General features: G+C 41.0%; 2 protein-coding genes and 1 long non-coding RNA gene across 3 annotated transcripts in view; 1 reads left to right on the top strand and 2 right to left on the bottom strand.

Moving 5' to 3' along the window:
- Positions 1–158: 158 nt before the first annotated feature.
- Positions 159–7253, bottom strand: LOC139822041 (uncharacterized). Its single transcript, XM_071793557.1, has 9 exons — positions 4564–7253; positions 4320–4427; positions 3059–3463; positions 2602–2880; positions 2399–2523; positions 2168–2326; positions 1757–2026; positions 1266–1517; positions 159–1003 (listed from the first exon to the last, which is right to left on the bottom strand). The coding sequence occupies exons 1-9, from the start codon at positions 4670–4672 to the stop codon at positions 665–667; spliced, it is 2046 nt and encodes a 681-aa protein (XP_071649658.1). The 5' UTR covers positions 4673–7253; the 3' UTR covers positions 159–664.
- On the top strand, positions 3013–22358 carry LOC139822051 (uncharacterized). The gene is made up of 2 exons (XR_011734432.1): positions 3013–3116; positions 20838–22358. It is a non-coding gene; the product is annotated as an uncharacterized lncRNA (long non-coding RNA).
- LOC139822048 (frequenin-2) overlaps positions 15261–22797 on the bottom strand; it is a 56055-nt gene continuing 48518 nt past the window's right edge. The window contains exon 9 of the transcript XR_011734430.1: positions 15261–18274. The gene's annotated coding sequence lies outside the window, so the exon portion shown is untranslated. The remainder of the gene's footprint in view (positions 18275–22797) is intronic.

The raw sequence follows: 22797 nt of genomic DNA, 5'->3' as shown, positions 1-22797 counted from the left end.
CTTTTGCCAAGAAATGGCGAATCAATTAAAAGTTGCTGCCGTATGGCTAGACTTTGATTAGAGGGACTTTAGTTTAAAACAATACTGATATTTTTTATCCACATACTTTTATTATATCTTTAGCAGTAATTGTTCGTTTAAGATAATGAAAAAGGCCGTTTCTTTTTTACAAATATCATAATTTATTTTCGAATACTTAAGATTTACATTATGCTGATATTAAAATATCGCAATAAATACCACCACGCATCGGTATTCAAGCATTACACAAAATGAGCACTCTCGTTATTCGAGGACTGCACGAGTAGCTTGTTAGATATTTATAAATTAATAAGTAAAATATGGCTACTTCTCTGTTCTGCCATCGAGCAGAATAAGTTTTCTGTTTGAATGAAAATAACGTTTTATAAAAATCTATTTATAAATATTAAAAGCAACAAGCTGAATAAAATTTCTGCTGTTTGCAACTGTTGAATAACAGCTATTTCAAATATTTTAGGATGTTTTCTTTCGATGTTCAGCAATTTCTTCGTGGTTGAATGATTACGAAGCGATAAGATAATCCTCTTGCTTTAAGTTATTTGATTACTGGCACGCGCTCGTCATTTCCTACGTAAACTTTCTGGTATTATTACGATAAAGATATTACAACAATAATACCATCCTACGAATCCACGAATTTCGGTCTGCGAATTCGTTGCAATTTAACATATAATACAACCGCGCTTATAGTCGCGACGAAGATTGTGCTCAACATAAGGAAGAAGGTCGTGTAAAATCCACTGTTACTCATGCAGACCTCTTTCGCTTTTATCATCGTTTCAACAGCCGTTTCCTCCATACTATCTAGGACCTGACTGGACGCTGTGCTCAAGTCATCTAACATGATTACTTTGAAACGCCGCCCAACACGAACCGGATCTGATAACAGAACCGAATTCGTCCAGTTGCTCGAAGGTGGTGCATATGTTACCGATCGACGACGTCTTCCTGGCTCGATTTGCTAAAACAAATTGTTTTAAATATAATACATAAACTGTAAAGAAAAATGTAAATCTTTTTACTATGATTTATTGCGTAAAATAAGCAATTATAAAAAATTATTTATGAAATTTTGTATGAAAAAATGTTTTGAACTGTTATACGAAATGGGTGATTTTAGAGTATGTCATGCAAATGTTATTTATTGATTTCAGCGGAGGAGACATAAGACAGGCAATTTAACGAATACATATAACATATTTGAATTCATTTTTGTGTCTTACTTGATTTGCTTCCGGACAAGGTTCGCAATTAGTTTTACATAGCTCGATGTTGCATTCGATGTACAAATCCATAACATCGGGGAATTTAAAGGCTTGGAAGAACGCATAACCGATAATAGAAGCGCCTGTATTGCCGGTGTCCTTAGTCTTTTGGAAAGCACCGAACAGCTTCGGTTTCAAAATGCAGCCTCTTTCGTCGGTGAGCTGCAGCATGTTGGTCGAGGCTTCGTCTCGCGCCAAACAGTCGCGCACCTTAAAAATAATTACAACTGTTTGCTTAATTTATATTTCTTATTTGCAATTAAATCTAGATGAAAATTTGTTGTCTTAAAAATGAAAGTAGAACACGTTGATGAATAATTATTAGCTTGCAATTATTCTTTGCGTATTCGTGACATTTAATTATATATGTTTATTTTTCTATTTGTTGGAACAGGTAATTCTATTATATAAATTATCATTATACATTTGGGATAATTTTCAATGCGCACCTGAAGATCGAAACCAGGATCGCCCTCCACGGAGACTACTAAGGTCATTGTTTCTCCGATCTTTACGAGTCCATCAGCTGCGGGTGCGAAAGGTCCTTTGCCGATTTGAATATCCAGTTTAGCTGTCGCAGTATCGCCACTAAAGGTAACGATCTCCTGGTTCAACATATCTACTGAGAGATTCACCATTAGGGCCTTATTGATGTTCCCTTCCCAGAGGCATCGTACTCTTCGAACTGTATCCCAGACTTCTTGTATACCCGGTTCATTCTTTAGCAATAAGAATTTTTTATTTCAAAGTCTAATAGTTATCTTCAATCACGTAATTTTTTTGCGAGCTAAATCTAATAAATAAAATCCGAAGATAAGATAGAAAGTCAAGCTAGTAAATTTAGTTAGTTCGACACCGACTTGTAATACGAGGACGTTTTCCAAATACGCTTGACCAGCTTCACCCTCGAAATCGTTGATGAACTGAGTTCCGCAGGTATCTAGATTCACAGTGAAAGAATACATCGTTGAGCCAGAATTTTGTTTTACGTAGGTACATTCCGGGTTCATATAAAATCCCTGAAATTGGATAAAATCGAAACATTATTATCGGTCATTATGTTTAGTGTTAGAAAGCGTTTTGGTACTTACCTTAGAATAAATAACACCGTCAAAAGCTCGATTGAATTCGATATTGATTGTCATCATGTCTTTACTGCATTCGACGTCAAGATTGTGGATATGCGGGGGATGATTGAGATCGTCATCAACGGTCTCTGGAAGATAAAATTGCAAATTATTTGCTCATGCGTTTTGTATTTATATTATACTGACTGTAGTTAAAAAATATATACCTCCAGTTTCAGTTTCAGAAGTTCCAGGAGTTTCAGGAGTTCCAGGAATTCCAGGAGTTTCAGGAATTCCAGGAGTTCCAGGAGTTCCAGGAATTCCAGGAGTTCCAGGACCTCCTCCTGGAACTCCTGGAGTACCTACATTAGTGCCAGCTCCTGCGTCAACTTCACCTGGTGTAGTGAAGGGAGGGGATGGTCTTCCGGGAGTTGAATATCCACCCGTCGAAGTAGATCCCCCGGTCGGACTGGGATAGCCTCTTGTCGGGGGTGGTCCTGAGGGTCCTAAGGAACAGCCAAATGCTATAAATCTGGTAATTTTCGGTTTATTTGATGTACAAAGTTCGTTTTTGATGCTGCATTACTTAATACTATATTTAGAATTTTTTTCCAGAGTATTCTTGTACATTTGAATGCGTGAATTCTATACCGGTACGTCCATCTATAAAGAAGAGAGGCTTACCAATGGAAGGAGGCGGTCGTGGACTGGTCGATGGGTAAGACGGCGGCTGCGGCGGAAGGTAAGTGGACGACGTTTCCGGGGGATTCAGTGGCGGAAAGGCCGACGAACCCGCGTTGGTGTACGAGGGCTGACTCGGTCGAGGGCTGTAGGACGAGGAGCCTCTGAAGCCTTGCGGCACGTATGTCGATGAGGGTTGTTGGCTTGGTCTCGGTGTAGAAAATGGCGTGGAAGGTTGCCCGGATGAGTAACCGATAATCGGCGGAGTGTAGACCGACGACGGCCGCTGAGGAGTGTAACCCGTTACATCGTTTTGTTGAGGAGCTGGCTGGAAGGGTCGCGGTTTTTCGGGCGGTCGTTGGGTGCTGAAGGGCGGCAAGTACGCATTTGAATCTGATTGCTGGCGAACTGTAAAAATACGTGGGCTTGTCGAGAGTGAGAATCTACTGTAATAGTTTCGATGAACATAACGATGGCATCAATGAAAAGTATTCTAAAAGACTGCGAAACCAACTTCTTAAACGACAGACAATAGATTTCTTTCTACTTAAATTATTTATTTACCATTTACAAAATCTAAATAAGTAAGGTACTACATAAATTAAGAGAACTACATTATAATTATTATACTGTTTGAAGCTTACAATTGATAAAATAAGATTGGAAAGCGATTGCCATAAAAATTAAAAAAAATATACTTATAGTAGTTTTCATTGAAGCTATCAATAACCGAAGTCTGTGAACATCTTTTAGTTTATACGCATTCGTTAGTCTCTTTGAATGTTAATTATGAAAAACAAGAAGCTAAAGAAAAGTGCATGTTCTAAGGAGTTAATTAAGAGTGCATTGATTTAATAGTGGTTCGTAAGAGAAAACGATATATTGCAGGTCGGAGCAAGCGTGCATTAAAGCCAATCCCAGCGTCGAACATTACTTCCGTGATGTCTAGGTTTCACGTTAAAATGATTGATTAGTAGCGCGGCAAGTTATGGATTAGTAATTTTGTGCGTCTAAATCGGTGCGGCGGTATCGGCTGCGCATAGTTGCAGCTTTCTTTTGCGCAATATATATCCGTGGTACTAGCGTCCATCTCTGACCATCAGCGGCACTGAACTGTCTATAAATCAGCGCGCAAAGTTAGACAGCTAAATTCGATTCATGAGAATAAAGAATACTCGTTAATTTGCGCGTACGCCGACGGGGACGGCTCCGTCATCGCGCCGTTTCCTGTCGACGACGACGACGACGAAACTCGGAAACCTACTTTTACGTGTGCCTTGCTGGTAGATGCCGTGAATCCACTCTAGGATATTTTGTGCCATCATGTCTGCCGGCGATACCGTGGCAGCAGCCCGTTGGACTCTCGAGCGTGCTAATGAATGTTAAACCAGTTCGTTTGTGATCAAATTCATATTTATCACCACAACAACTTTAGCTCTCCTCTTTCTCCTTTGACGATCGCGCTTAAGGCGGACTCGTAGAATGCTCTCGCAATTTTTTTCTCTTACCGGGCTCCGCGTCCGCGGTTCTCACAAAGAGCGCGTGACCGCCGAAGTCTTGACCGCACATCGCTGCATCCGAGAGAGCGACGACGAGAATCGCCGCGATGAGCCGCATCCTTGGCCTGTAAATTTTATTTCAGTTAATGACATGGCAGGACTCGCGTTCTCTCTTCACGTCGCTGTGTCAATACTCTCGATTTCGGGCGGAATTGCTTCAATAGAAATAATCGTGATCCGCGCGAAATCGCTTTCGATGCTGGGAAGGGTCAAGCGTCGTTGACTCGCAACTGAGAGAATACGAAGGTATATACCCAAGGATGATGAATCGTAGATGCGGCGGTCTCCCCGTCGAAAGTAGAAAGTGATCATTATGAAATCTATGACCATGATCGCAGCTTTTGACAGTTGACGTCACCGTGCGAGCGAGATGACTTATTGTGAGAAGAGGAACGGGAGAAGAGAGGAACGCGTGCGTGATTTCTCCTCAAGGTCTGGGTTTCCGTGTTCTGGGACGACGTACGTGAAAAACTGCGTTGTCGGTTATGAAAATTGCTGTTTACACGTTATATCTATGTGTTTAGACGCGCATTAGGTGTTTCTTCAAGGTCTCCACGTGCGTGCCGGAGCACGTGAGCTGCACAAAGAGCGACTACGTTAGTCCGACCGTATCCATCGCGAATTTCGAAAGTAGCATCGCCGAAGGATATATTACGGTGGTTTTCTAATTGGAACCGTAATTGCCGGTGAAATATACTCAAGGTTCCGAATCGCGGACGCGAAATGAAATTTATCCTTCTCGCAAGGATTAACGGCAAGGATTATTTCGGCAACGCGATGACTGTACAGAATAATTGTCCTGCCGCCAAGTTGCAACTGGCTGGATGATCTCCAAGGTCCCAGAACATGGCGAAATTAATCGCCGTAGGGAAAAAAGTAAGAAACCGCAATTGTTTCAACAGAGCTTTAGCGGAAAATTTAGCGTGCGAGTAATGGCGCTCGTTCCTTAATCTCGGATCGCGATCGCTGAATATCTTTTAATTTGGAGCTGGGGTCGTTTCCATTATTGTTCGCTTCTTCTCACGTGCTGCGCCGTGTATGTTAGCGGCGTGTTTCGTCAGGAGGGATTACAAGCGGCATAATCGTGCCCTCTTGTCTCACATGTCTCATAATTCTAGATTACCTAGTTGGGATAATTTATGGTCATGTTCACGAGCACTTAATCTCGTGTTTTTGGTCATCCGGATGTTTCTTTTGTGTAGGTAACACAGCATTCTTTCATGGTGATCTTAATTAATATTATAGCATTCGGGAACATTGTAATCCAGTTTTATGTACGAGTTTTGTTCGCATGTAAACAGTCGCGTTTTTTTTATATGGTCTCCTATGAAACAAATAAAATATTTATTACAAATTAAAATTTGAGCAGAACCGCTCTTTCTCTCTCTTTCTCTCTCTCGATGCATAAATAAAATTCGTAATTTGATGTATGAATAAAATAGACAGTATTAACGATTATGATGTTATTAACATTTTAATATTTAATTCAGTCAAATTCGCAATTATAACAGAAACAATAAATAAATAAATAACAATTCCAATTCGTGCGATAATAATCCTTGTATGAAAATAATTACTGAAATACGATATAATTGCAGCCGTGATATTGTGCACATATTGTGATATTCAATCATCCGCACGACTTAACAGATAATTATTACTTGTTTGCATTACGAAATGCAGATTTCGCACGACTTCTCAGTTAAAGAACTTTTTCTTCAGGTGCGCCTAAATGAGTGTCATTATCTCGTTACACGAACTTGAAATCTAACGGTCATTCTCGGTTAATCCGATGCTGTACCAATGGGAGACACGGGAAAGCATCGTCTATCCTCGCGCGGATGCTTTCCATCGCCTTAGTTTTATGCCATGGATCCGCCAGTGAAACCGAATCGTGACGCGACCGCCTTCGGTTGCTACCCGCACTCGTACGATCTGATGCATCCGAGCGCCGATGCCGCGTCGGATCGGTAAGGTAAAAGATCGAGAAGTCAACAGTGGAATCGTGCTTGAGCAAGGTGAAAGGTGAAAGTCGCAACGCGCCGGCTAAGAGGACCGTACAGATACCGGCAGGCATGCTTGCTTTTACACGTGTTGAAACATATACGTACGCATTGAGAGATTTATCGCGGAATCTCTCTATCGTTCGATAAATTAGATAAATCAGTGAGTTTTTCCCCTTATACATTTATTCATTTAAGTTGATCGATAATGTTGCAGATTTTTTATTTTCTAGTATTTATTTTAGCTCCATATTTGTGATTGGCTAGATAGAAACATTTATTTCCCCGTGGAATTCTGATTAGTTCTGTTTCTTTAATATACGTACGTTTTTGACACGCGGATTTTATCTCATTCCGCAAACTTTTGAGCCGAAGATCCTTGTAGCAACCGTGTATGTGAAGTTTTTCTCGAGTCTCACGATAGACACATTACGAAAATAAGTATATGCTGGGAAAGAAATTCTCGTTGTGATAATAGCAGGGGATTGGACTCGATTGCACAAGTCAGAGATTCCAATTAGGTTTAATCAAATAAAAATTACGAATACACACGTGGAGACTGTGATGGCAAGATAAACTCGTTAAGATAATCCGATTTAAAAATGTGATTCCAGTGAGAAGAATTTAATCTCGTGGCGATAGTTCGAATTCTCGAGTATAAAAAAAAAAGACAAAGTTAATTAACCTTTAACTATGTACATTACACAATAATAAATTACATTACATTGTAAAATCTTAAGAAGATTTCTACTTTTAATACTTTTATATTTAAAAAAAAAGAAAAATTATAATATATTAGCTCTTCATTATGTTTGCTACTTGTTTCCTTCTGCACAAAATTTAACTTTATTTGTTTCTCTAGAAAAAAAACATAGTAAAATAAGTAGATGTCCCATCAGAGACTCCACATCTAGTTGAGGGTTAAGGTTGAATGTAAATTTTCATCGACAATTGCCGTACTTGTCTGAGAAAATTACATTTGTTAATTGCGTCTATTCAACGTAATCGCTACACGCGCAACATGTAATTGATACCTATGTCGATATCATTAAACTGCTGAGCGACGAACGGTTGATTGTTGCGGTTTCGTGACGCGTGCGCGTTGCGGAGGATTTATGCGCCAATTTCAGTTTTTCCATTCGTTTCTATAATTTGGCGAACGCAATATCACGCTGTGGTGTACACCGCCGCGCCGCGCCGGTACGATATTCTCGATCTAGTTGGGGTCCCCGTCACGTCGCAAATCAAATTAACGCGCCGCTACTAATTACGCGTTAATTAACACCCCGCCCTACCTCGCGCTCTCTTTTGGCGCTGCGTGGGGAAGGCGCATTCTTTCGAAATTCTCACCGACACCGTCGACGTATTGGGATATCATAATTTGTGCCTCAAAGAAACACAGCCGCCTTGATGTCTGCGTCTCCGCATCGTGCAATTGTCGTGCGAAATTCGTGTAGCTTTGCGCAGGCGGTCCAGCCGTAACGTTGTTGTTTGCGGTCGCGCGATTAGGCAAGTGTAGCATGCACTTGAGATGCTGCGGTTTTCGTCTCGCCACATCGCCGGCCGCTTCGTTGCCGATGTCGGCATTTTAATAACGAGGCGGGACAGCACTCGTTTATTATGGAGATTTCGTAACGAGCGGGACCGTGTCTCGCGCCGTGGAACTGAGCTACTCGAAGTTATTTTGATTTTAAATTTAATGTGTGTAGACTGCTTAGTTATCGGCAGGGATTATAACCGGAATCGAACGAATACTATTAATATAAAAGTCCAATATAACATAGGATGTTAAAATTTTTTATGTAGCTTTATACTTGGAGATAATTAATATTACATTACTCACTATAATTCACACTGTGTGGTTGTTGCATACACAACAGATGAATACGAAATTAAATTTTGTTATGATATAAAACGAAATTTTCTTTATATTAAAGTTCCAATGTATTAGTATAGTCTAATATAATCTAATATATTAGTAATAATTATTTCCACAATGTTTTTGAAAGATTATTATCTGACCTACTTCTACTCGCGACATATCAATTTTAAAACTCGCTTCAAAAATCACATTTGATTTTTAATTAAATATTCTTTATATTATACGTATATATACACGATATAATGAAGTTGATATTATCCAACGGTACTGTATTAACAGCAGGTGGTAGATGAAGCTATGGCGATGCGTCTTTCCGTGAAACGCGCAATATTTCAACGACGGCGAGCGCGAAATTATTCGTAGCATGTTAAATTAAATTCGATATCAAGCGGGGAACTGTTCGGATGCTAGACGTTAATGGCACGAATGGCTAATGACGAAACGATTTAAGTGTACTTACAGGCAAGCGGTTTGTGGCCGGACTCAGATCTCGCGCAGTGAAAACTGTTACGTCCAATAGGTCTGGGTTACGGGGACATCGATTTCCTTATACACATCGGCGTACATACGCGCGAATGCCGCCTGCCGCTGAAACCGGCCGTGTCGACATGAAAAATCACCGACGTCCGCGCGTGATTTCTACCGTACAATGTCAGCAGTCGACAATTCCAAATACGTAACTCCGTATAATGCGCGATAGTCGGAAAAAAATGGGTTTTCGTTCGGACGGCCACATTCGGCGACGGCAAGAGTCACGCGAGTGGAACTCCTTGGCCGTGTTAACCGACGAATCTTACATTTTCACCGTTTTCCCCCGTCGTTTTTCACATTTTCTTTCGCCGAATGATTTACGCACTATCAGCCTCTTTCGGTCTCTCGCGTTTCGAAGAGGAATAGCCGTCCTGGAGAAAAAAGTTTACGATCGTCCGTCAAAAAAAGATTCGGCTGCGGATTCTGCGCCGGGCGATAATTTGTCGTTACGATATAATCGCGATTTTTTAAGTGACCGCAAAAACGTGCCCCCTGGGTACACGCTTGGCTGGGAAAGCGTGAACTTTAGTGTTAAATTCCTGGGATGAGGCATGCGCGTTTTTCAAGCCCGTTCATTGACATTTAATATATTCTTTGCGCACATACGAGCACGGTTTAATCATCTCTTTCTCCTTCTTTCTCTCTCTACCATCTCCCCGTGCGGTCCCCTTCTTTTCTCCTTTTTTTGTCAAGCTCTTCACACACGTGTCTTTATTATTATCTAGTGCTGTAGAAAACGCATTTTAAGTACCGTGACTAGCGAAAGGATGTCAATACCGTAAAGATGTCGATACAAAATTACGATGCTATGAACATTGCGAGATGATTTTGACGATTCACTCTGTAGAAAACATTTTCAAATTTCTTGCTTAAAAAAAGAAATCTAAAAATATCTATAAAATTTATATCTGTATTATTTTGTAATAAAATCATTAATGATATATTTCGATGACACGTAAATTATGACTCCATGCACAAAGCTCTTCTTTTAATTTAAATGATGCATTTAGGTCAAAAATCTTTTGTTGGCAGTTGTATTTTTGAAGTAGGTCATCGATTTCTATGAAAACGAAATTATTTTCTTTCAGGGATGAACTTATTTCTCTGTAACATCGCGATCTGTTGAATTGTAGTTAGAATATTAAATTAGATACCATACGGTGCACGTCACATTAGAAAACGCATTGGGAAATATCTTCGTCATTATTTATTATTTCTCTCTCGAATCAATTCCGTACGACATCAAGAATTTTATTATAGAATTTATATAGCTCGTATTTCACAATTCTTTGTACTCCATTATGTTCCCGAATCGTGTTACTTAACACGGAGATAAACTGTCGGATGAATTTCTTTCTTCTTAGACGTAGTAATCTTGATTACAAATTCTATAATTATGAACATCATGTACTGAAAAATGGCGTCAATTTCAACTATTATTAATAATTACTATATTGATACAAGTAATAATGACATAACTCTTGATACTGGAGAGGTTAAAACCTCGTCATTCTTGCATCACTGCGTTTATATTTTTATTCAGATACGATAGAGCCTAAGCATGTCGCAAACTCTTCTTGTTCCTCCGTTCCTGCGTTTCGTAACGTCTAATCCGCGAAGATAAATGTCACGAGGCGTGTGCAAACGAAAACTTCAATAATCATTTTTTTCTTCCGTATCTCCGCGCGAAGTCAGCTTGTGCGGAAGACATGCGAAATAACTTTTACTATTGTACGAACGAGCGATATGATTTTATCTTGTTCCCACGTAGCGAATGGAAAATAAAATACGCTTGCTTTTGAACTTCAATATTATTTCCGGTGGTTTCGAGGTCTTCGTAAAAAGATACAGTAGCTAATAAGTGAATATTCGAATATTTGTCATTATCCGTAGTTTTTGATGTCGCGATGTTTTGTGATCTTTTTCAGAAGAGAAATGATTTGTTGTGTAAATTTATTTTCAAAGTTTAACTTTACGTTAAAATTACTTAGCGCTTTGATTAGGATATTTAAAAAATAGAAGTGTTTATTGTAGGCATTGTAGCCAAAGGTGAAGATTCTACTGTTTGCTTTCCCATATTCGATGCGTTTGACAGTTTGTTGTCGAAGGTACTTGAGGAACAAGAAGAGAGGAACTCCACGACATTTGCGTATCTACATGCGTGCAACAAGTGAGTCTCTGCACCATCATCGTGCGGTGCGTGCCGTGCTCGCACGTATATGTATACGTAGATATTCACACGTGTACTCACTTTCTTCGAGGATGCGGTGACCAAAACGAGCAATCATCATTTCTCACTCTCACTCTCGCACAATGATTCTCACACTCGCTACTCTTTTCTCCTTCAACTGCAGTTTGCGGCTTTGACATCGTATATGTTCGAGGAAAGTACCGCCGCGACGAATAAACAATTTCATTAAAAAAAATATCCGTTTACGTCAGAGATCTTGATCTCTCCTAACGAAATCTACGAATAATCTTTAAAAGTGCAAGCGTGCGAGCACCGCTTATGAAAGATACTGTTAATATTAGTGTCAGATTTGTTGGATAAGAAACACGGAATGACTCGCAAACATCTCGGTTTATTACTTAACATTTATAATGCTGTCTGCTGTAAAGTTAACAAATACGCTTTGACTTATATTTTAACATATTATGAACATGAAAATAATTTGACAATAGGTGCTTTCTATTTACATCAAAACTCGGATAATTCTCACTTGTGACGTCGTTCTATCCTTTTTGGCAATTAATGAATAATAAAGACAGAATGACATCACAAGTGAGGATTATCTGAGTTTTGATGTAAATGGAAAGCAACTAATATACTTTAAAAATAAGATAATTGTGTTGTGTGTATACGAAGAAGAGTAATAAATGAGGAATGTTTAAGATTTCTTTAAACACCGAGTATAAAATAATTTATAAATTAGTATGAGTTTTTTTCTTCAACGTGTATATGTATGTATGCGTTATTTTTAATAAGTATGTTGAGGACTCACCTGTAAGTGAAATCCTTTCCGTGGAAAATTATTGCCGCAAGGCTGAAGTCGATCTTCCTTCACGATTCGGCCGGAAGATTTGCGTTGTGCGCGCGCTTATGAGAAAGGTGAGAGTGAATAGCTGGGAGCATCTTCATTCAAGCTTTATATAGGTATTGTACCCCCTTACCTAGGTAGACTCTGTAGAAAGAGCGTGCCATCTCTCTTACCGTGTCTGCTGTAATTTTATCATCAGTGAGATGAAAAAAATACCTGTTGACGAAATTGCATTAGGCAAAATTATTTCATGTTTGAAGTTCCGCCAAAATTTAAGCGGAACTACCCATTTCAATCATTAAATTAGTCACAAAAATGATTTTTCTATCTATATTGCTATGATGACAAAAATATGTAAAAATATTTCAATTTTATAACGATAAAGAAGTTAGTTTTTAACAGTAAACCAGACATTCTAAAGGGGATGAAAAAGATAAATGAAATTTTATGTACGATATATAAGATATTATTGTTAATTACTTTAAAATATAGAACTAAATAATAGAGTTCAAGAGAGAGTATATCAGTACTTAATTCATTTATAGTTTAATCCGTTCAAGATAATAATATTAAAACTTTTCATCGCAAGGTAAATGTAATTTGGGGCATCAATAAAAGGCCAAGAATATTCCCTTCCGTATAAAAATAGTTCCGCGTATTCCACATCCTCCAAAAGTGTTTGAGTGCTCCACGAAATAAACGAAAATCGATGAACAACTGTTAAGTGATTTATCTGCCCGGTATTATCGGCGGTCCAACATCATTTCATGAGATTTGTGTTGAGGAAAGTCCGCTTTACCAGTCACGTTCGGGAATAATGACGATAATATATGAATTTCTATGTCCAGGATATTCGTCACCCTTACAAGGAGACAAGACGGAGTCGCGATCTCTTCCGGGTACCCATAATCTCTAATTTGGCGAACCTATATTTTCGCGCGAGTGAAATATGATATGCCTTCTCTTGCTGCGGAGAAAATGAATTTTCCAGACGAGACCTAATTCGTTCGTCCTGAATTCATTTATGATTCACACGGCAGATGGATCATATAACGATTCTTACGCAATTGTGCCTTGAAACTTTTTCTATGGTATATTCTATGGTAATCACATAGCAGCCGTGTTATTTGAATTAATGAGGTAATAAAGAATGAACTGTACACCTTATGCGCTTGATACGATGAACGTCATTCTAAGATTCTTTTGATACTTGCCAAACAAAACGCGTGAGAATTTTGAACGATTTAGTATAATATAATCAATTTTAATTTATTGTTACTTTTCCTTTGCTTAATGTAATATTAAAATATGTTAAAGTCGACTAAAATAATATGTGTTAACATAGCTTTTAGTATTTCTTTTTCTGGCTTTCTCCAGAGATCGAAGTATAAAACGACTTAGGATTACAGATTGATTGAGTTAACGCTAAGTGATATTACGAGAATCGGCCCTGTGTCATTTGCGAATCACGTTTGCATCCCATGTATGGGATTGATGGAGATTAGAACCGTGACAAATTTTAAGGTTTTATTGACCTTTAACCAGGAGAGAATGGAGGCTTTATAAAAGAGAAAGCCGACGCAGAGGAACAATACAGACGAAAATATATTTATAGCCATGCCAATTTCGATGTCGGACAAAGTATTTTTGCGCGTTGGCTGCCGATTAAATTTTGTCAAGTTTATTTTATTATGCAGTGGCGAAAAAATCGCCTCTCTGGTGCCGTGAAAAATTTAACAGCCGAATATCACGGTATCACGCTATCATGTCGCGTTAAATATTCAACGCGTTTCCACGCGAATACCTCCGATCGCGCTTGCAAGGGTGATGAACGCGACCGTGAGTGCATCGCTGCATCTGTGTGCTGCAACTGCCCATCATATGTCGTTAGTTGTCATTAGCGCTTCGGCGCATTTCGCGAGAGCATTTCGGAGATAAATATCATTGGTCTCCACCGCATGCGTATGCAACAATTTCGCGAAATGTGACAAAGTGCGTTGATCGGATGCTGCGCTTGGCGCGCTGCAACCTTCTCAACCGTCGCGGCTGTATATCGATACGTCACGACGGTTTTGCGCGAGAAACGCGTGCGCGCGTTACTAAAGTTCGCGCACTGTTACGTCGGGTTCGGGAAAAAGTTTACGGCGTGGTTTAGAATTTTCTCCGTGGCCTGCGGTGTGATTAGCGGTTGGGCAACGCGCATCGCCGCCAGGAACTGGACGTACGAGAGGGAACGTTCCGTACTTATTGGCGCGTCTGGAATCGCGGCCGCTGCATGCGTTTTCCGGAATTCGCATCGGGCTCGTAACCCCCGTCGTCGCGTCGTTTCAACCGGCGCGCTCAATAAATTTAATGAGATAATCTAGGGTTACTCGCGGGTTCACGCTTCATGAGCTTCATTCTCCTGCCGCGCAACGAATGCAAGGCCGCGGCGTTCTGTTTGGAAATTAAGTTACACGCAGGGATAAATTAAATAACGAAATTAAATTGCACACACGTTAGGTTTCCTCGGAATAATGATATTTTTATTTCAGCAATATTTTATCCCCTTCGGGACAGTTCCCCGCTGCTGGTCTGAAGATGCAACAGTATCCGTTATCGTATAATCGACGAATTACCGGTGCCTATATAATTATACCTCATTACCATAACTCTCCCAAGCATCCCCGTTACGTCAAATAATAAAACCATCACGTGCCCTGGCACCAATTACCTCCATACACGCAGAACTGCGGAGAAAAAATTGTCGGTGAGGCTCGCGCGCTATTATACCTTAAATGTACGATTTAAAGATGGCATGAAGGAAAGAAATATGCGTCTTACGTATATACGTAATAGGAGATAATAAAATCTAGTATAGAAAATATATAGGAAAGATTTATATGGGAAAAATGTATATATACATGTATTATATATGTAGCTAAATGTCTGGAAATATGTTTGAAATATATATTATATTGAATCTTGCTTTTTATGTGATTTATAAAAGTAAATGCAAAAAAATGCATATGTCACTTGCCAATTAATTATAACAAAATTTTTAAAAAAGTTGAAACAAATATATTTTTTCTGTAATACATAAATACATATATTTTTCTTATATAAGGTTTACTGTTGTTCGTGACACGGATATTAAACAGGTGCATTTAGCATTAAATTATGGCGAACCGCACAGATCAATAACACGACATGGCAAACAAATTCAATTTATTATAATTTGTAATGTACAATATTTATTACGAGACATCCAGATGTACAGAATGTTTATTCGAGATCGAGATAATAACAATTATTATTAATTTACAATAATAACATTAGGATCATCTTGCAGAGTAAATATTTATAGTTTATACATACAGAGTCGCAGAAAAACGAATCGATCGAACGGAATCGGTTCAGGACCGTCGCTTTCCGCGCTATTCCGCGCCTGCGATCGCGATCGCCTCCGCCGCACATGCGGATTTTACGGTTCTCACGTACGGTTCTCACACACCAAAGTGCGCGCGGAATTGTAAGATAAAAGCATTAGCTTGCCCATTACACAGCCGGGACGTTTACACAATCCGGTTGGATCGCCGTATGTCCCGCGGTGCGTGTCGAAACGCACGACGGTCGCGCGGCGTCATATCGGCACCGCGTGATAACCACTTGTCATCAATCACGTCGCATCACGTTCGTCACAGGGCCCTGCATGCACACGGTGTCCCTGTCACAGCCGAACTCTCGCCGCCGGCGAGATTGGATCTCGCTTGCGCGCCTCCGTTTCTCGATCCTTGCCCGAGATTATTAATTACCGACGCTGCCGTGCCTAAACTGCTATCAATTGCGCGGCGGCACTCCGGACAAGTTTCAAGATAATCATCAAGTTCTAACAAGCACTTAATATCCGATCGCTTCCGGTCTAATTTTCCGACATCCGGCACGGGCCGGAGCAAATATGGAACGCTGGAATGTGCTAAGCGCGAAAATTATTTCTGGCTACCTGCAAACGCGCGAAATGCTCTCCAACCGACTGATGAGTAGATAAGAGAAGAAAGCGCTTCTATCTCCGCGATATATTCTATCTCATTGAATTCTATTTATTTAAACTAATCATGTACTTTGCACGTTTGTACTATGTTGTAAGTGAATACAATTGGAGAGCGTGCCTTTATCGCATTGCGGTAATTCCGCTCGTCGGTTAGTTTGCCAGACGCGATATTTGCAGATTTGCAAATACGCGTTCGTATGTGGGTTATTAATGAAATCATATTTCTCATTGTTCGCTTCGCGATATTCGGGAGCGGCCTCCTGGCCTCCTGCTGTGTGAACGCGATCGCGCATTCGCGGTCTTCATTCAGAATTAGTCGGCGTGTCCCGTAGGTTAAATTTCGCTGGGCTGCTCTCTAATCGCGATGAAGGATGATACGCGAATTAATTCGCGACGAAAATCCACGGGACGGCTTTTGTCACTTTTCAGCGACGGAAATCTGGTAATTACTTCATGGAAATAACTCTATCGATCGTTTTGCGAGGTTAATCAGTTCATCCGAGTTTCATTTATCACTTACTGATTTCTTTCATCGCCGCTTAGGATTACCGTTTCGTGTCAGTTTGTCAACTTCTGAACGATCGAGGAATTTTTATGAAATCTCATTCGCCATATTATTAAATCCTGTTATTTATTAAACTTTATTTTTCTGTAAGATTTATTTTGTCGGATATTTTATATTGATGTTATTCAACAAAAATCGTCAAACTTTATGTTTTTGATAAATGCAATATTAATGTTCAGTATGCTATTTTCGTAACATGCGCTCCGCGTATAAAGCAAAGTGGATTTATGACTTTAATTTAAATCGCAAAATTCCTGTATCGTTTAAAATCGCGGCCTTCCCGCAACGCTTGAAAAATCTCGTACGTCTCGTTCTTACGCTTAGATTTTTTATTCTCGTGCGAATATAGAGACCGTAAGATTTACGAGAAAAATCCAGGGAGTTTTAACCGGTAACGGGATTAGCGCGGGATTGAAACTACCCGTATCAAGCAAGCAGGACGAAGTCGTAAAGTTCCGCGGTGCTGCGACGCTGTTCTTATTGTCTGAAAATCGATGCGAGTTAACATTTTTCGCGATGTTAAAACGCGCAATTTCGCAACGAGGCGCTTTATTCGCGTCATTTCGCGATATGTATAATACAAACTCTCGCGCGGCGCAGTCAGTTTACCACGGAGCTTTGTAACATCCTCGCACTTTCTCGGTGCGTTAATCTCATACACATTCTCGGGCATCCGTTTGATTGCGATTTCGCAATACCGATATCCAAGCCGTCTCTCTCTCCCTCTCTCTCTCTCTCTCTCTCTCTCTCTCTCGCAATTGTTCGCGCGCGCCAATTATTCCGGTCTGCGCAATACGGTTCACACGGAGACGAGAATATCTCGATTTCACGGGGGCGAGAATCTCGCTCGGAAAAGAATGAGGCGCTAAGAGACTCTAAAGACGAATTTTCGAGCAGGCTTCTTTGAAGTTCCTGAAGCGTGAACGGATCCGATCCGTCCATCGATTCGCTTTCTGGGTTACCACCTGTCGTTCGCCGAGATTATGCAAAGTCCCGGCCGGCGGTGGACCGCGGAGAAAATGTGTAATTAATCAGCAGATATATTGTTGAACCGCTCGTCGTGACGGTTGCGAGCCCGCGCACGCTTTACGACCTTACTACCGCCGCACACAAAGAGCGCTGTCACTTTCTCGTGACGCTCTTTTAGAATACCGGATGATGCTAGGTTACAGAATACAGATATTGCGATCATAGCGTACGGTACAAAGGAACATGGCGAAAAAAAAGAAGAGAAGGAAGCGAGAGTGAAGTAAACGTAAGAAATCCGCGAGAAATGTCGACGATCGATTCGTCACATCCCCCCAGGATTGTCTCAGAAATTATCGTTCTCGTTTTAAATGACGGACAAAGAACGCTCATTGCATTTGTTTTACATGCCCGTTTCTCTCCCGTGCAAACAAAGCTGACTGAACCTTTTTCTGTTTTTTTTCTCTCCTCTTTTTTCGAAACTGCTTCCCGAACTGTCGTAAATTGCGTTAACTCCTACTTGCCCGTAGCAGCGGCGGCGAGATCTCTTCAGGAAGCCGAGGACGGCAAACATTACGCAAACAACGATACGTCGATGTAGTCATCACGTTTGGAGACGCGTTCGGACGATAGAAAGTTAGTGTCCTGTGGGCATACAATTACAATAGCAGCGATACGCTCCTGTAATATCGGAGGTATACGGATATAAATACAGCACGAAGAAGTGAGGAAGAGATGAATAGCCTGCCTATATAATACCCGCGGGCACGATCATTACAATTGTTGCTACTTATTATTTCATTTGAGCGCAACGTAAAAATACGATCCCGAGAAGGGATTGCGCAAGGAAGGAGATGTATATGACCATCGATAAAACGCCGCCGGGGCTCTCTCCCTTCTTCCATCCATCGTCGCGGGGTCAAGCGGCGTTTCAAACGGTCGTCCATATACGCGGCCGATAACGAGCACGTCGCAACGGGAAAAAAAATTTGCGCATCGCAGATAGCATGTTTTGTATGTCGAAACAAAAGCCGAGATTAGGGTCGACGACTGCGCGACTCGCGAGAGTCGCGAGTCCTCCGGGGATCGCGGAAGAGGCGTCGAGGCGCGAAGAGGTTCGCAAAAATTCGTGCGAAAATTCAGCCGGGCAAAGACGGGGTATCGCCGATCGCGGATTTCGCAAGAATGCGGCCGTGCCGTTTGTCGGAGGAGGAGAGGGAGGAAGAGGACAACGGTCGTAGGAGGAAACAGTTCAGCAAGGACGAACGTCTACATCTGTTGAACGTAATGAGCCAGTACGCGCCACTGCTGGACGACAAGAACGCGTCGGTGTTTGATCGCCGGGAGATCTGGCGCGCGATCGAGCGGGACTTCTATCAGGCGGGCTTCATCGGCAAGACGTCGGCGCAGCTGAAGAAGTACTGGCAGAACTACAAGTACCACGGCAGGAGAGCCCAGGCGGTAAATCGCGCGTGGCACATCCGTATATGTCCGTCACGGAGATTTCTCGCTCGTCCATGAAATTAGCATCGATGGGCGACCTGAAATTTGCCCGCTAAACGACGCTCTTCTTTTTTTCCCCTCTTGGCCCCTCGGGCTCCGGACTCGTCTTCGGCTGTCTGGCTGTCTCGCTTATCGCAGCTCTTTCCCTTTCTCTCGAGATCTCTCAATTTCTCATTTCTCAAGCGCCCGGAAACGGATGAGAATAAATTTGTGAGATAATAAGTTAGACGTACGACATATTATCGAACGGTCCTTTAAATGTCGCGAAAGAATGATAACTTTCGTCCGATGATCGTTTCCGCTTAAATTATTTTTATTTAAAAGCGATATTGTACTGAAATCACGGTTACAAGCTGGCATGCTCATGCCAGAATATTTGAACGTTTGCCAAAGGTTATTCGAAGCTTCATTTACATCTTCCTCCTCATGTTTTCTATCATGCTGTTATCTTACCACAAGTTCACCGTTTCCTCGTAAATCGATTCGTGCAAAATTGTACAGGGCGTAAAGAAGCACTCGAGCGCGATTTCGAAAGACGCGATGGAGGAAGCGTCGCATCCGGAAGCTCTCGAAAAGCGTGGTAATCTCGAAATAACGAAGACCGCCAAAGAACTAACCGCTCCCTGCGTTCCCCCTCGCCTCGACGCATCGCTACGGAACATCGACGAGCCAGGATGTCGTCAGTGTGAGATATATGGGGATAATAAAACGTTCTTCCGGAAATTAAGTGCCACGCCGATCGGTACGTTCCTCGCTTATCTTGTGCCCCTTTAAGAGAATGTCTCTGTTTTTAAAGGTCCCTCGCGACAATAACGCATCTAATCTGTCTAATGATCTCTTCCGACCTGTAATTATTCACTTTCGCAAATTAGGGCGGTCTAACACGGTGCTATCGGAAAATGCATTGTCTGAATTATGATAAGTAAAGTGATATTATAACCGCGAACGTCGGAAGTATTTTTTTTATCAGCACTAAATCATATTACATGGACAGTTCATGTGTCATAAAAGGGATGATGATTTTTACTCTGCTCTAACATTAATGTCATCGTTTTTTTTTATGGAAGACATTCCGAAAAAATATCTAAACTTTTCAATTTCTTAGCGTGTGTCTCGTGACGATAAGCCACTTCCACGGTAATACTCGGCCGTTTTTAAGAAGCCTTAAGTTTTATTACGTTCCTTATCCTTATTACGGCTCCGCCACGCTTATCGTCATTCTAAAGAATATTTCGTGCTTCTTTAAACTTGTCAGGTACTCGTGAGTCGATAAGCTTCCCCTTTAGATTCGCTCAATCGTTTCGGCTTTTATCGAGACTCAATAATGCGGCCGAGTTCTTTATTCTTTTTATTATTCTACTCGTTTATCGTAAGTGTATCAAAAGAGTGTCATGACTTTCTCCACGGGGACCTTTCAGACCCTCGTGACTACCAACCGCGCTATTAAAGGGGTACCTCTCCAGCAGTCGTCCGTCGTTTTACGACTTTATCCGATCGATACATATATATGACATTTTTATTTGTTCGATCTACATCATATGCAAAACGATGTCGTTAGGAAATTTGAAATTTACAATCGTTCTCATTAAATTGTATATTTTTCGAAAAAATAAAATTTGAGAAAATACATTATATAAGAAAAATAGAAAAAGCTGTGGATGTCGAAAAGAAGAACAGACCATCTATAACGGCTTATAACTTTTAGATTTAGATTCATTTGGAAAGAATCGATCCGGCTCGGAAATTTCGCAGAGTAAGAGATTCTCGAGCAAGGTTTGCGAAGAACCAAGGTCATCGGGTGTGATAGACTGTGAACCAGAGAAACCAATAGGCACTGATGTGATAGTATCTAACACTGACGTCTCGGACAATAGCGTGACTGTGTCGGTGATTTGCCCTGAAAGAACTCCCGAGCCTTTCAGCAGGAATCATCCGAAAAGAAAACGCGAGGGCGACTCGTCGCTAGATAGATTCTCTTTTCAAAGCGACGTTTCCGTCGTTTCAGGTGAAAGGATTTAATTTTATTTTTGAACGTCAATTTTTTTGACCGGCCGTACATTGTGCATTAAGTCAATATGATAATGAGCAATAGTTGCTGCACCGCTATATTTTGCAATCCAGTTTTATTTTTACTATTGATCGTTAATGACATATGCGAGATTCTTTATTTAATCAAATTTATGCGATGAAATTCAAAATGGCATTTTATCGGGAAGAAAGATATCAACGTTATTTCTTGCTTCAATAAATACGTCTTCGCGATATTCCGAATAAAAAGATCGCAAGAAAGAAAGTCGAAATTGCAGACAAATCGTTGGCGTGTCGTTGGCGACAAAAAATTTCATCTCCCCCGTTTAACCACCAGCTGCATCGTCGAGCAAGAAGCGCAAGGACGACGATCAGTCCATTTTCTCGACCGCTGCAGGCACGGCAAAAGGACGCTGCTTCTTGCTGCAGCCCCGACAGACTGATAATCACGGTGAAGTAATTAGTAACCGAAGGAATGCAATTGAAGCACGCCGGAAATTGGCGCCAGCGAAGGAGGAATCTACCGTTTTGCCATCGAAGTTCACGTCCCGCGGCAAAGTTTCATGCCCGGTATCAGCGAAAAAGATCCCTCTAACGACCAAAGAAGACTTTGCGAAAGAGGATTCCGCTGCCGCTGGTATCCGGGACGCGGTTCGGGACTCGACGTGCCACAAAGGAAGACGCGAAGAATCGAAAACTGGCGAGAATGCGGCGTCACGGAGTCAACGAGATGATTCCGATAGGACTGCGAATGACGCCACTAGAACGTATGTTCCAGATGCGCGATTACGGGATCGGGATGGGGCTGGTCCAGTCCAATCGGAACTCCTGGATGAACTGAATTACCGGTTGACGCTGCATCGGCTGGAAGTATGCGATTCCCCGATGCGATTCCGCGGACGAGGGATTCCGCGACTACAGCGTACGATTATGTTGCAGACCGAGGAGAAGCGGCTGAAAGTGAAAATCGCTGAGATGGCTATTCAGGAGATTCGATTCAGGATCCGGGCACTGAATGAGGACATTCGGCGCGCGGACGAGCTGCACGAGTTGCATCTGGCACTTGCGACGGCTCAAGCGGTAAGCCGGGTCGAATCGCGAACACGATAGTGTAAAAGCGCATTCACCGGGATACTGTCATCCGCAGTCAATGGTTTCATTATTTTTTTTTTATTTTTATTTTTATTTTTTTTTTTTTTCGTTACACGCGATAGTCGCGTCATTCGATTTTTTTTGCGAGAAACCCGATAATCCGATGTCTCGTTCAAGCGAAGGGTTTTTCTGCTTATCGAACATAAATAATCGATTAAGGAAAATATTTTTAAAGAGACATATTCACACTCGCTTTGTATTGAGTAGAGCATCAATATTGCATGCGAAATGCATTTCTTGATTATTTAGACGTTTGAAATTTATTTATTATGGTTTTCTTAAAAATAATATCCTTTGAATTTAATGTTTACGTAAATGAAAAAGTTTATTCTAAGATTTAAAGAAAATCTAAATTAATACTTTTTGTGCGAATAAATTAAGAGCTGAATGTACAAAAGAGTTAGAAATAAATATACTAATTAGAGATAGGGCGCTTATATTCTACGCATAAATTTTAAAGGTTTAATAATGTGAGGAAGGTTTTA

Source organism: Temnothorax longispinosus, chromosome 11, assembly GCF_030848805.1.
Source record: "Temnothorax longispinosus isolate EJ_2023e chromosome 11, Tlon_JGU_v1, whole genome shotgun sequence".
Taxonomy (NCBI): Eukaryota; Metazoa; Arthropoda; class Insecta; order Hymenoptera; family Formicidae; genus Temnothorax; species Temnothorax longispinosus.
The sequence above is the reverse complement of the archived record's forward strand: the minus strand, read 5'-3'. Positions and strand labels throughout refer to the sequence as shown.

What these genes read in the sequence shown, in the direction of transcription:
- LOC139822041 (XM_071793557.1), bottom strand. Translation starts at nt 4,672, where the DNA reads ATGCGGCTCATCGCGGCGATTCTCGTCGTCGCTCTCTCGGATGCAGCG. An exon ending in AACCGCGGACGCGGAGCCCG is followed by an intron (nt 4,428 to 4,563) that starts GTAAGAGAAAAA and finishes AACATTCATTAG; the next exon opens with CACGCTCGAGAGTCCAACGG. An exon ending in CTTGTCCGGAAGCAAATCAA is followed by an intron (nt 1,004 to 1,265) that starts GTAAGACACAAA and finishes AATTTGTTTTAG; the next exon opens with CAAATCGAGCCAGGAAGACG.